This window comes from Ptychodera flava, chromosome 8 (assembly GCF_041260155.1).
Source record: "Ptychodera flava strain L36383 chromosome 8, AS_Pfla_20210202, whole genome shotgun sequence".
Taxonomy (NCBI): domain Eukaryota; kingdom Metazoa; phylum Hemichordata; class Enteropneusta; family Ptychoderidae; genus Ptychodera; species Ptychodera flava.
This window is the reverse complement of record NC_091935.1, coordinates 7609500-7625832: the sequence shown is the minus strand read 5'-3', so window position 1 is coordinate 7625832 and position 16333 is coordinate 7609500. Positions and strand designations below refer to the sequence as shown.

Genomic DNA, 16333 nt, shown 5'->3' with positions numbered 1-16333 from the left:
CGTCTGTAACACGAAACAAATATTACTTTTTGTCTTGTCACTATTTTTTGAACCTTGCTGCTTACCCTTAATAATTGACAGTTCACCAGCCAAATCTCTTATGCATTCCAGTCAACCAGTACTGTTTTGCACAAAAGAAGTGCATAGATGAAATGCTTAGCTATTCTGTTGTAGAAAAACAAACTGTGTATTGTTGGTAAGCCCATTCAAAAGAAGTGTCAACAACTTGATAACTAATACAATGGAGAAAAATTTAAATATTCGTGAACTTATTCATGTAAAGAGATCGGTACAGCCATAAGCGTGCTGGATATGGAAGTGCACGCAATAAATGTGGATAAGCTTATCAATGTATGTTAAAAATAGCACAGCAATATGGGGCAGGTCGTCATTAGGTTCACATGCAGTTCACTCAATTCTGATTGGCGAATGCTATGTAGCATAAATTTCATTTTGGCCATTCTTCTTGTATAACAGTAAAGGGCTGCCAACGAACACAGACGTCGTGAATCCTTCTCTCCTTGAGGTAAGTACAGGTAGATAGAACTGAAAATGAAGATTGACGAAAAGACAGTGAATATACCACAGATTGACACATATTTCAGGGCTTTAGAATTGTCTTGCATTCTCATCTATGCTTGAATTCATTATGAGACAATATTTGCTTTCACCAATGCCATGTACGCGAATATAAAGTCTCTCCCAAAAGCGGAAGACTCGTGTTAAAGCCCTGGCTAAAAGGCTATACCTTTGGAGATTTCGCATAGCAGTGGATAATTTGAACTGTGAATCACTGAGGGGGATTAACTTTTAAATAGAAATAATCGGAAAAGTATTACACCAAATAAGTTGAATCTGGAAAATGGTCACGACACCGTAACAAATTCTAGCGATATTGCTGAAGCATTTTGCGATTATTTTACAAATATTGGCCCAAACCTTGCAGCTAAAATTACAGAGCATGTTGATTTTCATAAATACCTAAATCGTAAGCATAATGGGTCATTTTAACTGCATCCTGTTCATGAACAGGATATCAGGAGAGAATTACTTTTAATAGATCACAACAAAGCCACAGGTCATGATCTTATTCACCCCTTCTCGTTAAATATGCAGCCGATTACATTTCCACTCCACTGTCACACATTATAAATCTTTCAATTTCAACCGGAATTTTTCCAAGCGAGTTGAAGATTGCAAAAATAACATCTCTGTACAAGAAAGGTTCCCCCTTCGACCTTGGTAATTATAGACCGATTTCAGTTTTGCCTGTTTTTAGCAAAATTGTTGAAACTGTTGTAAACAAGCAACTCTGTTCATTTCTTGACAAACACAACATTCTTTTTGATATGCAATATGGGTTCAGAAAAAAGTACAGTACAAAATTGGCACTTGCTGATATTGTTGCTTATTTAACAGATAATATGAACAAGGGTAATTCCAGTCTAGGTATTTTCATTGATTTAAAGAAGGCATTCGATACTATCAATCATGACATTCTTATACAAAAACTTCATTATTATGGGGTTAGGGGTATTCCACTAGATTGGTTTCACAGTTACTTATCAGATAGAAATCAATTCGTGGTGGTTGATGGAGAACCCTCTACTCAAAGACAAATCAGGTGTGGAGTACCTCAAGGATCGATACTTGGTCCAACTTTATTTTTGATTTATATCAATGATATCTGTAATGCAACCACTTATTTTAATTTTAGGCTGTTTGCCGACGATACAAACATATTTAGATCTGTATGTGCCCAGCAAATAAATTTGAATGACGTCACTGTTCAACTTAATGAGATCGACAAATGGTGTAAGGGAAATAAATTAACCATAAATGCAGACAAAACAAGAAGGGTTACTTAGAAGGGTTACTTTTGAGGGTAACTTGCGTATCGGTACTACAGTTATTAAAAAAGTTTCTTCAGCAGGTTATCTTGGTGTAAATATTGATTCTTCATTTTCTTGGAAATCACACATTCAGAGAATTGTAAAAGCTATTACACCGAAAATTGGTATTATTTCAAAAATTCGACATTTTGTTCCAAAATCTGTTCTTCTTCATATTTACAACGCTTTTATTTTACCTCACTTATCCTACTGTATTGAAATTGGGGAAACACCTACCAGACTTACCTTGAGCCAATTTTCCTTCTTCAGAAAAAGCTAGTTCGCTTAATCACCTTCTCCGATTTCCATGCTCATTCTGAGCCTTTGTTCCGAAATTTACGTATTTTGAATATTTACAAGTTAAGTAAATATTACTCATGTATGTTTACTTTTGACTTAAAGCATAACAATTTACCCCATACAATTGATCGTTATTTTGACCTTGTCTCTCATGATTATCTAACACGTTCAGTTACTGACAATAATATTCGAGCCCCACATACAAGACTTAGAATTATTCAACATAACATGACGTATGCAGTTACCAAACATTGGAACTCTTTACCACTTTCATTAAAGAAACTAGAATCCAGAAGTTTATTCAAAACGGAATTGCATTCTTATTTACTAAATTAATTTACAAACTCTAGTGTCATATTTATTTTAGTGTTATATTTATATATTTGTTGTTGCTGATTGACACTTTATTTTTTTTATTATAATTACCACTCATTTGCTGACACCCGTCTGTCTCATATACGTACGTATGATTGCTTTGTTATACTTTTTCTTTGAGATTTGGGCCATGGACTAGATTAGTCTCTATGGACTATTTCCATGGTCCTCACCAGAAACATTGTAACGAGGTATACTTTGACATTTGTTTTTGTGTTGTAGTTATTTTTTTCTTTCTGGTGAAATAAATTTGATTGATTGATTTGATTGATTGAACTTCTCAATGATAGAAGAATGTATAAAGATGATGTTTATACAATGTTTGGCATTAAACTTTCATTGATCATTGCACATACATATTAACATCTGAAAAAAAGTTCACAACATATAAATAATGAACAGTGTGTAACGAGTCGGAATAAAGTCCAAATTGTTGAGATTGACAGTTTACGGAAATTTACTTATTGCAAGCGGCGGCTGATAACAACAACATTGTTTATATTTAGTTACAATCAATACGTCAAAGAGGCGCGTAAAAGCGAAAGATTTACAAGCAGGCTAAAGGTTTTCTTCATTTGAATAGAACAGAGGCATAACCGAAGATTTGGAGGGGAATGAGAACAAATCTTGCCGTATATGACTTAGGCGGAAGTGTAGACCGCCGTGTTACGTCATCTCCTTTGACAGGCGACGTCACCTTTTTAAGGTGTCATTCATCCATTCCTGCACGTGCTCGCATTCTGAATTTTAGGTTAAAAATTTAAAAAATAGGTTGCTGATCTTAACAAGAAGCAAAACGATAACTGAGAAGAGCGTGAATAGCATGCGCCAAGGCAACTGTTCATGGGGTTAAAGTTCATTCAATTTCTTTTTATATATCTTTCACATGTCACTGATAAAAAGTGTTCTAGTTTCAGATCATTTTGACGCAATCATGCGCCAACGTTGAGTAATTATTTTTCTGTCTAGGCCCGCCAACATTTGTCGATGGGGTCCTACTATCGATAGCCGCAGTGATTAAGATTGTTCACCAAGCTTGCGGATTATTTATCCCAACGGTTTAGGTGTTGTTATTTTCATTGAATACTCAACATCGTCGAAACAAGTAGGGGAATACTTTTGAAATTGAAGTTTGATTAATCTTTTGGTGTAAACGATGCAAATGCGCTTTTCCGTTTATTTATCGAGGAGACATACTTCCTCTTTCGATATTCAGAAGAATAAAATAAATATACTAGAGGCTAGTGACCTATGAGCATGATTTACAAATATTTATGTCTAAATTGCATAGAATTTTTCTGGATGAACATCACAATAGGGCTGAACCAAAAATCTTGCGCATCCATGATATTTAATAAAGTGACAGTTATCTATTCATAGTAAATGGGTTTTTAACAAAGATATATTCATACTCCTCTTCGTCAAAGGTGTGACCTCGCGCCCTTATTAACTACGCGTTCGATAGCTCGCTGAGTGCTCTCGACTAAGTACTACGGCGATGACCTTTGACACAAGTAATGACGCTTGCAAGTGCACGCGGCAGATATGCTATCGAACAATTTATTTTATAACACCCCTCATCCACAGTCTTGTGTTCGAATTCGTAAATTAATAGTCATGTTGGATGCTTCCCTTTGTGTTGATCCACGTAAACCACGTCATCAGGCATCATTTGTCGAAACTGTTTCCTGCATGCCTGGCATATAGTCACGTTGAATGCGTCCTTTTTGTGTTGGTCCAAGTAAACCACGTCGTCAGGCATCATTTGTCGAAACTGTTTTCTGCATGCCAGGCATGAGTTCTGAAAAATGATGCCCGCTGACTTCAAAAACGATATTTGCGCATGCGCAAAGTCAATGTAAACAAAGATGTTGTCTGCGGCCGAGCGAACGATAGTCGAGAAATTTATCAGTTTATCCTACTTTTTGAAGAAGAAATGAATGCTCTGGTTATTGCCAACAAGGACTTGAAATGGATGAAAACGATAATCGAAGGTCCACTGGACGTTTTGCAGAAGTATTGCGAAGCTGTCGGGAAATACTGTTTCTTGCCGAACCACTCAAACATATTACATGCAACAAGTTTTGTGTATGGTACGTTTTTATGCATGATTGCGGATGAGGTGTGTTATAAAACACATATTGACTGGCAAAAAGGGCAACAGCATACGTCTTTAACCCCTCGGGCCTGGAAGTCACCCACAAAAACAGACTGTTTCCCGTAATCTATGGCCCTCATGGCCAATCAATATGTGTATTTTCACCCCAAACGCGGTTTTTTTTCAAACTTTGTAAATTATTTTAGTAACTTTTTGACTTTATTACTTGCAAATCTGGGCGAAAGTAAACACTATTGTAATCGAAGCTGGGCCGTGACGCTCGATGATGCGATCACAAGTATTATTGCACTGTTGCAACAGCGGCGACTATGCGACCGGAAAATGTAAGGCAATTTTAAGTTCATTTCCATAGACAACTTATGTCCATGGACATTGTATAAAGTAAACTTTATGGGAGTGGTTCACCAAAGGCAGCCCTCCGGTTAAGAGGGTCATGGGCCATTACGTAAAAGTCAACTTTATTGTAGATGGCCGCCGAGGTCGGCCCGTCGGTAAAGAGGGTCGATCATGACCATTGCATGAAGTAAACCTAATCGGAGTGGGCCACCAAAGGCGTGTGTCCGTTAAGAGGGTCATGGGCTATTACATAAAGTAAATGTATTGTAGTGGGCCGCCGAAGGCGGCCCGCCGTTAAAGAGGGTCGATCATGACCATGGCATAAAGTGAACTTTATTGTAGGTATTATGTTTTTGAAAATGTGGTGACCCCCCTTTCCTACCAGTGAAAAAGCGATGACCCCCTCCGCGGATTCCAAAATTACAATGACCCCCTGGATTTTGCCGGCCTCCCGGCCGTAAAAACTGAACGGTCCCTAAGAATATCAAATGGTCCATCCTAAGTTTGATAGGTTCTCGTGTTGTTTCTGAGAAGAATTTGAACGGATAATGTTTCCCCGAGAGAGACGGGACACTGTACCCAGAATCGAACATGGCGCGCCAGGGGTTTCCCAATAGAGTGAAAGTGTGAAATATACTGTCGAGTGTGGTTTGTCATATTAGGGAAGCAGGTAAAGAAAATTGGGGGAGAGAGACACGAAAACAAACTTTGTGTTCTGTGGAGGACCTTGGCAGTTCGAGAGTACCGATTTGGGTGGATTGTCTTTCACCCTGTAAAGCGATGCATTCATTGCGCAGATAAAGTTTGTGTGCGACGTGCACGTGTGATAGCGAGTATATGAGTGCGAATGCTTTATGAACTCACAAAAATTGTAACCACTTAGCTCTGTTATTGAACCACTCTCAATAAGGGTGGGGATTTTGACCGAGCGGTTTTGACTGTGATGTCTTCGATGGGTGACTGGGTGCCGTACAATGAGAGCTCGAACCCGATCGAAAATCTACTGAATTTTCATCTAATGCATAATGACACGTCACTTTGAACGGGGCAGAAAACAATTCTTTCATAAACCAGTTTTCTGAGGTTACTAAAAGAAACAGCAGTACTTCGATTAACACTATAAAGTTGGATGTAAAATTGTGGGAATGAGAAATGACAGCTACAGCTGACTATGACGGGGGTAATGAAAAGGTGAACAATAGACACCTAAGGGGAAAATACGTTCAAGCAAATTAATCCATTAACAGATCTAGCTAGTTTTAAATTCAACATTTTTGAAACACAGCGCGGAAGACTTGTTTTTTATAAAAAATTTGATATCATTGAATTGAATATCAATATCATATTTGTTGCACACCTAAGCTCTTCTATGAGATGGTCCGTTAAACTTTGGTAGAGTGAAAACGTAAATATCATGTTGAAGCATTGGCGAACTCTGAACGAAATGGGCATAACTGTTCAGCAGTGACGGTGCAAGTTTTCTTGCTTTCAAAACGGGCATGAGCAGTACTTGGCAATATTGGTCCCACTTTGATAGCATGTCACCTGTCGTTAGACGCCTAGTCTTATTGTTACCTGATATGTGTTGCGACGTGGAACCGAATCCAGGATCCAAGCACGACACAACTAGTTAGCTAGCTAAGTTGACGGACACTTGGATTTGATGTACTTAAACAACTTATTCGAAGAGATTACGAAATTCTTGTTTATCTAGCAATGCTTCCCGTTGAGTTACTTAAAGAAATGAAGCAACTGAACGGTAAAACGGATAACTTACAAAAGCTTTGAATACAAAGATAGATAATCTAAATGAAGAAGTGCAGAACTTGGCGGACAGGCGAAAGTATAGAATTAATGAAATAGTAGTTTAGCAGCTTAAAATAGACGACTTTGAAAAGTTGATAACCCTGAAATGGAACTTGACAAACAACGCGGACAATCTACATGAGAAAATAATTTGATATTTTATGGGATAGAGCAGAGTGATGAAGAATCTCGGGAAGATTCAGAAAAAAAGTACTGGAGTTTATTAAAAGTAATCCACGTGTAGAAGAAAATATAGAAACTGAGAGAGTCTATAGAATATCTGTAACCTGTGCCAAACCACAGCCAATCGTTGCCAAATTTAGTCACCACAAAGATAAAGTGAAAGTAACGAAACAAGCTAGAAGTTTGAACATTTTGAACAATGTTGGTAGCAACGTAACAGTTAGATGAGGTTTTTTGGGGAAAACGAGGAAACTGTGGCTAATAATGAACCAGGCAACTAAAGATGGAAAGTGAGCAATAATGCATTATGACATAGTGATAATCGAATGTGACATCTACGTGTATGACACTAAAGCTCAGAAAGCTGTGCAGTTAAAGAACAGATAGTGAATAATTGAACAATACATATTATTAAAAGCATTTAGTTCTCATAACAATCCTGAAAAGCTATTCATACTGTAACATTTAATGCATGCAATCAACAGCATACTGTGTCTCAAATAAATCTGTTATTTCAAAAAGTGAATAAATGTACAATACTTTATAAAGTGGGTTTCATCTGTGCAGTGAAGATAGACGCTAACACGGTGTAGTGCAACTGCGGTCCTCACTATCCCGTTCTGCGCATGAATTTATACGATTTTATTTCAGTCACACTGCAGTTAATTCATGTCGTGATGTATATTTGCAAATTTTGAAATCAACATTATGGGTACATCGGAGGAAGGTGTGTGGAGCAGTGAGACAAATCCGTCAATCACTTAGCCTAAGTTAATATAGGTTCGTATTTTGTGAAAAACCCTATAAACTAATCTTTTTTCTGGTAAGTGTAGCGCGTCTTGAAGGTTTTATCAGTGAGGCCGATATAAACCTTCTCTGTGTTGCCCTATGTTGATACTTTGGCCTTGTAAACTACGTGCACGCCTTTGACCTGACGCTTACCCTTCAAGGGGCATGCCGACTTGATTGCCCCTGCAATTACAATCAGCTGAATGATCTCCGGTGATTACCCTATTATTATGCGATTTTATTATACTTGCCATATTCTTCATACAGGTATAACTCACTTTAATTGTGTTCCTATTGAAGATCTTAGAAGTTTAGACCCTTTTGGAAAGTGTTTGTCAACAAGTTCAAGAAATTTGTTGCTGATATTAGTTTTCACGTTCTTGCTGAAAGGGGGTCGAACCACGTGATGTGACGCTTAAGCAACAGATTTCATTACTTCGTACTTGAAGTAATTTGTGTTGTTTAATATATATGTGTTGTTTAATATATATATATATATATATATATATATATATATATATATATACATTGTTGTTTAATATAATATATGATATTATATATATATATATATATATATATATATATATATATATATAATGAATATTCGTTGAAAACAAGCACGCTGACACTCTGGTTATTTCGTCTAGACTTAGATGTATTTCTTGTGATGTTACGCTTTATAGCTTGAGCTTCTTCAGGTACATATAAAGAGAGTGAAGAAATATACAGATCTAAGTATACGTGTAAATTGTAAGATAACTTTTACATAGAAGTTAGGTGACTGTTTCTGAAAACTTCAAAAAAATACATTGCCTAGTATGTAGAAGACTTTGAAATGATATTGCTTGTTTAAAACTTTGAGAATGTTGTGAGTGGTGTGGGAAAGACGTGGATCTGACTGGAAAACATTGCATTGCAATCTTGATTGGAAAAAAATGCCAAGCATACACAAAAGAACGTAGTACTACCTGATAACTGTGTGTATATACACTTTCATTGTGCACACTGTTTTGCAGGGTTTGGAAATTGGAAGCCAACAATGACAAACAAATTGGAAGCTACGCTGTATGGATTTCAAAACTACGGGAGGTGCTACAACTTTGGGGCACTAGCACACGACGATGAAGTGAAACAACTTTACGAGAAGTACAAACACTCCGGTAAATTGCCGTTCAATCGAAGTAAAGTTATGTTTGTCGGCGATGCGCGGGTTGGGAAAACTAGTCTGTTGCGTCTCTTGACCGGCGAAAAGTTTCAAATTGACGAGCCAAGTACTGAAGGAATTGAAACAAAGATGTATGAGACCAAAGATGTAGACTCCAGATGGAAAGAATGTAAGACGTCGACTTCGGATGAGTTTGAAAGATGTGTATCTTGGTGTACGGCAGAAAGTGCGATTCAGTCATCGACAACGCAGACTCAGGAACAATCAAAGCAATGTGTTCTTGGAGGTGAAGAATCCATGGACTTCCTTAAATGGCCCTGTCGGAAAATTATCAAAGTTGTCGCGAAGTTTTTCGTTTTTGGACTACTGTTGTTCTGTTTTCTTGAAAAACTTAGCCTACAATATGGCTACGGCCTTCTCCAACTAGCTTGTTATTTTTGCTGTTTGATGTGGGGTGGTGACTTCATGATCACATACCGTTATGGTACTGGTCTAGCTGTATTGGCATATGTTACTCTAATGACATATCTTCGAACTAATTTGACAATTTCTTCAAGTACAGATGCACTTATGAATGATGTTTTGCTTAATGTTGTGCAATCTTATATCCAACCATCATCACTTACATATTTCCCCTCCTTGATAATGTACCAATGGACATTTTATGTCGTTGGCTACGCTATAGGTGCGTCCTATGGAATCGGTTTTAGAAATGGTATTGCATGGGGTTTATGTATGCTCGTTCCTGCAAGAAACATGACCATAGAAATACCAGTATGGTGCATTGACAGGACTGATGTCTCTTCTTACCATGTGGGTTTCCCCTTCATTTTCCTAGGAGTGGCACTTGGTTGTATAATGCACACGTACAGAAGTAAGCTTCAAGCTGTGTTTCAATTCACAAAAATCTTGCCAGTTTTGTTAGTCATCATGTCTCTTCTCGCTTGTATTCCTACAATTAGCTGTTTTGCTGTCTTTTTCGTCTTTGGTGCCTTCATCTGGGTTGGTACTTTTTCAGGTATAATCTGGGGAAGAACAGCCAGTCTTTCACTTTGTTTCGGATATATAACAAAGAGACTTAGTGGACTGATGATCGGATTAGTTATTGGTCATTCGCTTGGCCTAGCCTTCCCATCGCATGGCCTCCAACAATATCTTTGTTTGTGTATGTTATGTCCATTTTAACGCAACCAATTGTAGATCTGTACATATATTGTAAGGTCAGGCGACAAACCATTCCTATAGTTCACGTGCGTGAAGCAATAAGACAGCAAATACGAGGAGATAAGCACCTTGCAACTCGTCTCAGTTTATGGGATTTTGCCGGTCAAGAGTTGTATTATTCAACGCATCATATTTTCATTTCTACGCATTCAGTTTATTTACTGGTCTTTAATCTTCAAGACGCCGTGAAAAATACAGAGAAACAGCTAGAAAGAATTGTGTTTTGGCTAAATTCCATTTGCGCCCACACAGAAAGTCAGGACACTGCTATATTTCTGGTTGGGACACATAGAAACAGCATCGATTCAAGTCAGCGTGACAAACTTAATAGCTATCTTTCAGCAAAACTTGACATACATCGGCTTAGTGATCGCTTTGTTAAAAACCCTGAAGGCATGCTTGTCTTTTCGGTTGAGAATTCAAATGCTTTAGACGAAACCTCTTACAGCCTGCAGAGGTATATTTTAAAAGAAATAGAAGATATGCTCTATGTGCAAGAAAAGTTTCCTGTACCGTACATGAACTTTTATAAACTAATAAATGAGCGTAAAAGTCACTCCGATGGCGAACAAGCAATATCCCTTTATGATGATGTTAAACATCTTGTGAAAAAACAGTTTTCCGTTGAAGAAATCGAGTTTCGTAAAATGCTCAGGTTTTTTCACAAAGCAGGCGAAATTATATATCAACCTTTTGATGAACATTTAAGTAAGTATGTCATCTTTGAACCAAACGTTCTTGTTACTTTAATGAAAGTTCTGATTACAATTCCACCTCCAATCCTGAGACCACGTCGTTTAACAAAATCGTGGGACATAATGGACAAACGAGGACTTGCAGACACTCACCTCATTAGCTATGTTGCAAAATCAGTCAGTATATCAAAAGAGTTGACTCTATCCTTACTACTTGCCTATGATTTACTGTGTCTGATACCGAGAGAATCCCAAGGCGATGAGGAGTTGTACATGGCCCCGAGCATTCTACCTGCGTACAATGTAGGTGGTCAATGTGACTCTGAGCCAAGATGGCAGGTTTTTCAAAATAACGATGACGTGTACTACTTCGATTTTGGATCTTTCCTGCCTGACGTAGTTTTTTGGCGCTTGTTGGCACGTTGTATGAGGTCTCAAATAGTTTTGAAATCATCCTTGAAGAGACATGTCTACAGTGACATCGCAAGGTTTTCCTTTGACCGTCACATCACGTACATACTACAACTTGTCCATCACATTCCTGTGGAACAGAATCTGATAAAAGTCACAGTCCAAAAGGCCCCTTGTGTTGACTCTAAATGTTTGCTCAAATGGCTTCTGAAACAGCTGAATATCATACGAAGACGAGATTTCAAGTTTATGGAATTCACATTGGGAATGCCATGTCCGTATAAGAATCATGGAGAATATAAGAACCCAAAATATCTCCATGTCATAGACTTAGCCAATCGTAGTGGAAAACTCTTTGACAATCTGCAGCTCAATCTTTTGTGTGAAGGAAGACGTAAGATACTGACACCATATCCCGTGTCAGTGGTGGTGAGTTCGAATGTTTCACGATATAGACATCCTTTTATGTGCACATTATCTATTTTGGAGAGAGGCAGTGACTATTAGAATATGAAAGTGCCTTAGATATGTGTTTCTCGCTTGAGCCTGTAAGGACATTGTAATTTTACTACATCCTTTGTAATTTTACAACATCTTTCCACTTAGGAACGCCATATTGAATTGTAATACTTTTACCGTATTCTGAATTTGGCTTTCAAAAATGTTTTCAAATCGACGACAAAACTTATCATGTGTTGCGTTTTCGCTTCAACATTGACAGTGTGCTAGTTTGTCTGCTCGACAGCTATTACGTTTGCTTTTCAGGTTTTTCCATCCAATTGCTTTACGTGAAAAACCGGGACAATGAAATGAATGAAGAACACTCCGGTTACTTGATTAAAACAATTAGCCAATTTTCTTGTCAGCAATGAAGCATTTTCTAATAAACCAGAATTTCTACATTTAATTTACCCATAACAGCGTGAAGATGTTGATCTAAGATTACCAGGACAACGATGTATAACGCTTGAGACTCACATATCTGAAATGCCACCAATCCTCTACAAGGATATCTGTGATCATCTAAATGTTGACCGCATGACAGGTGATTGGAGATTCCTAGCCGGTGAGTTATCCATGGTCGGTTGTGAAACTGTTACGTTGTATGATGATCACGTGAGACACATTGATTGATCACTGCCAAGCTGATCGATCAGCAGACTTTGTTTCTCAGTTTCCGCAGGAAAGAAGATATGAACCTGTTAATATTTATTTCATCTTCTTTAGTTTTTGCCTAAGATAGCTTGCCTAAGATAGGTTTTGTCCGTGGCTTCTCCGCTAGGTGACTTGGTACCGTACGCTGTGAGTTCGAGCCCGACTGAAAACACCATATTTTCTACCCTGGGTTGATAGCTTTGCTGGTGGACAGAATTGTCCCCAAGGCTGTCTTTTGCCTAGTTTAGGTGATGTATCCATTGCTTCGATAAAGTTTGTGTGCGATCTGTGATAGTGAGTGTATAAGTGTGAGTGCTTCACGAACTCTAGGGCTTGGTCATTGCACCACTCTTTTTTGAGAGTGGGGATTTGGCTGGATTTTTGCCTGTGGCTTCTCCGCTTGGTGACTGGGTACCGTACGTTGTGAGTTCGAACCAGATTGAAAACACCATATATTGCATTTATGTGAATTTGATCAACTTTATTACAAATGCAGGAGAACTTGGATATACGGCTGGGCAAGTCCAAATATATGGTCAGAAGAGTAATCCAACCGGTGAAATCCTAAAGGAATGGTCAAGATATCATCATGCAACGATCAAGAATCTTCTAGAACTACTACAAAGGCCATCTCTCGAGCGATATGACATCGTTATTATCATCAAAGAACACATAAACCAGGCGCCTCAGGACAACATATTCTGATATTGCAAAACTGTACGAAGCTTGGCATGTTCGATGAGCTAGCACATGTTAGTAAAAAAGATCAGCATTAATTAGCAAGGTGTCTGCAAATACATGCCAATTAAGAGGAATGAATTGCTTCCTGTTGTGCGTTCACAAGTCTGCATCTCAGAATCAAAAGACTGAGAGAGAGAATGTTTACCGCGGTTATAGTTGTAAAAAAAGGCTAACATGAGCCAGAATTCGAAACAGTCACTCGTATTATTTTTCTTATTTCCTGTAGAAGTTGACGTTTTGCTTGATTCATCTGTAGTATGAATACACACCTGAATTTTGTTGCAACAAAACTCTTTTAGTGCTGAAGAGCATTACATTTTCATCACGAACAACCACTGCGAAAGTTGACCTTCTCGGCTTAGGACATATCTACGTATGCTTTGTTGTAAAATGTACTCCGATTACTCAAACGAGGGCGTTTCCAATGAAATGAATTTGCATGTATAGATTTAATTAGAAAGCCAAATATACTATAGCTGACATATAATTCACTGTTGCTCTTTAAGGTCACGAGCCCAAATTGAAGTTCATAAGACAATACAGTACATACATTACAAGAGAAAGAATATATGGAATGTTACAACGTTCTGTTCTAAGTTCATCTGCTTTGTTCACAAATTCTGCCAAACTGAAAATTACTGAACTGTTACAGGGAGATTTCAGTGAATGCTATTTTGCGAGTAGTGGATGAGAAGAGGGTGTGAATATGACCAACAAGGTAAACATTTATGTATTAAATTTTGACAAAAGGGGCTAATACAAATAAAAACGTAGTCGTCCTCGATATGATTGGAACTAACAAATAAGTGAGTAATTGGTGAGATATATTAACGGATAGCGCAAAGGTGCTCGCCTTATGACCAATAATTGGTGCAATGTTGAAGTGGATAATGGTACACTGTATTATTTAGTAGGCAGAAGTTTACTTTCTTGCAATGAATGTAATCCCTCTCGTGTTTACTATTAAAATCAAAGACTGTATTTTGATTTGGTCGATGGTTCAACGAATGTTTAAATTCAGTGTTATAAGTTTGCTACATTCGCCAGGAAGAATTCAAAAACTTCATTTCTACTAGATTCGCTTTCCAGAACTCATTCGCTTCGATGATGTAGGCCTAATTTCAATGATCAACTAAAGTGCGCCGCCGGCGGTAGGGACAGAAATGTCGAGAAGCGAAACGACCGAGGGTCAGGAGACCGCTACTGCATTCCATTGTGATGATGTCAACTTGGCAGGCGGAGCACTAAATTTAAATATTTTTGCGTGACCATTGCCCTAGTTGAATATTCATTCAGCAAGACCACACTGAACGCACATGTCAGGCTGATTCCAACAGCACTGGACGAGGGGGATTTATGATTACATGTCAGTCACAGCGTTGGTACTCTCATCATGCTGAAAACTTCTGTGAAAATATACAGAGACTATGTTATAAGTGCGGTTTTATATTGCCGGCGTCACTTCCCGAACAAAATATTGGAAAATTGAAGGAGCATCAACCCTCAACAGAGAATCCACAGTTCGTTTCGAATGGTTGTGATCCGTTTAACTAGATGTGGGTAACGACATGTGGGATTCACTGCTATGACAAAGCTACAACTTTAAAGTTGTTTATCCGGTTCTATCCTAAAGTTTTGAAATAACCGTAGATGAACGCTTTCAGACTTTTACACAACAAAGACTAATTTATGGAGTTTAACAATTCATTCGCAATACAATAGCACGTGACAAAGCCGTTGCCATTGTAGATAGAAATGGTATCTTTGAAACTCGACACATAATGATTGGCACATGATTGAAACCGACAAAGTACAGGATATGCACAATTTTTAAGAAAAACCAGAAACTAGACTTTCGACAGTTGGGAATCGCAAACGTAGCGCCAAAGGTGCGAGCTGGGCATTCCTGAAGTATACATTCATACCTAGTGTCTTACGGCACTCGCAGCTCGCACCTTCGGCGCTATGCTTACGACTCCCACACCGCTGTATGTGCGACAGACTACACCAATAAGACAGAAAAGGTACAAGGGACTATCGACATTCTAACTAGAAACCAGTGTTGTTTAAAAAACCTATACCTTTTCACCATTCAATGTACTTCATCGACGACAATTCAGCAAAGCATTTGTGACGATATGATGAAGTCTATTTTCATTTTCTGCTTCACAGTCGCAACACTACTGTCCTCTAAATATATAATATCAACCTTGTGTTGATGCAGAAAATTTACTTGGTCCTGCATTTGAGCCACTAATGGAGAAACAACCATGGCGACGGACTTGTGTTGTCGTAATTCTCCTTTGTATGCACCGTAGCAGAACGCTGCTTCCTGAAAGACAACGGACTTTCCATACCAAGTCGGCATGTTAACGAATACGTCTTTTCACAATTATTACACGGTTCGGGCACGGTTCATTTATGCAAATGAGATTTAGGGTAGCGAAGGATAGCGGAGGTAGCGGGCCATGATTTCAAAGTTTTATCTATTTATTATTTTTGTAAAAGTATATTACTTGTCAAATTTCAAACACATACACCAACCTAGTAACCTTTAACGTGTTTAACGTGTCATAAGAAGTGCAACACGGCAAGAACTATATTCTGAACTCGGATGGTTATGTCTGCCGTGTGTGCGTAACTAGTGCGTGACTGTTGCGAAAGTCCTCAAGAAAAATATAATAACCCATCATACAATAATTGTAGCCCTGGGACCGGCCGTGTGCTGGCATCTTTCATGTTGGCTGTTGTTTCTCTTACTATGGTGAAATTTTATGACGAAAGGGAAGATTGGCTGCACATGCGACCGTATCGGGCATAATAGATCTGCTGTGCAAAATTCCCTGGTACTTACACTTCGCAATTGAAGCCCTTGGGAGTTGGCGCAACAACAGCTAACACAAAAGAAGCCATCAAACGGGTCCATGGCTAAATTTGTTGCAGCTACCCACAAAAAAATTACTTCTATCCTCCCCTTTGAAAATCGATTATCCCTTTTGTGTCACCCTTTAAATATTCAACATATTAGTCATGGGAAACGCATGTAGAAGCTCCCGGTAAAATCAGGTGGTCTTAAGTAATTGAACAGCATCCTCATTACAGTTTATGCGGTCATCGAGTTCACACACCGCAGGAATATATG

At 38.3% G+C, this 16333-nt stretch overlaps 1 protein-coding gene across 1 annotated transcript; it reads left to right on the top strand.

The window, feature by feature from the left end:
* Positions 1 to 459: 459 nt before the first annotated feature.
* On the top strand, positions 460 to 14193 carry LOC139138358 (probable serine/threonine-protein kinase qkgA). Its single transcript, XM_070706696.1, has 4 exons — positions 460 to 526; positions 8817 to 11724; positions 12217 to 12361; positions 12947 to 14193. The coding sequence occupies exons 2-4, from the start codon at positions 10138 to 10140 to the stop codon at positions 13153 to 13155; spliced, it is 1941 nt and encodes a 646-aa protein (XP_070562797.1). The 5' UTR covers positions 460 to 526; positions 8817 to 10137; the 3' UTR covers positions 13156 to 14193.
* The last annotated feature ends 2140 nt before the right edge of the window (positions 14194 to 16333 follow it).

Bases quoted from the DNA above. Each gene is read 5' to 3' on its own strand.
- LOC139138358 (XM_070706696.1), top strand. From the start codon at position 10,138: ATGTCCATTTTAACGCAACCAATTGTAGATCTGTACATATATTGTAAG. The intron at 11,725-12,216 runs GTGAGTTCGAAT...TACCCATAACAG, and splicing joins CATATCCCGTGTCAGTGGTG to CGTGAAGATGTTGATCTAAG. The intron at 12,362-12,946 runs GTGAGTTATCCA...TTACAAATGCAG, and splicing joins TGATTGGAGATTCCTAGCCG to GAGAACTTGGATATACGGCT.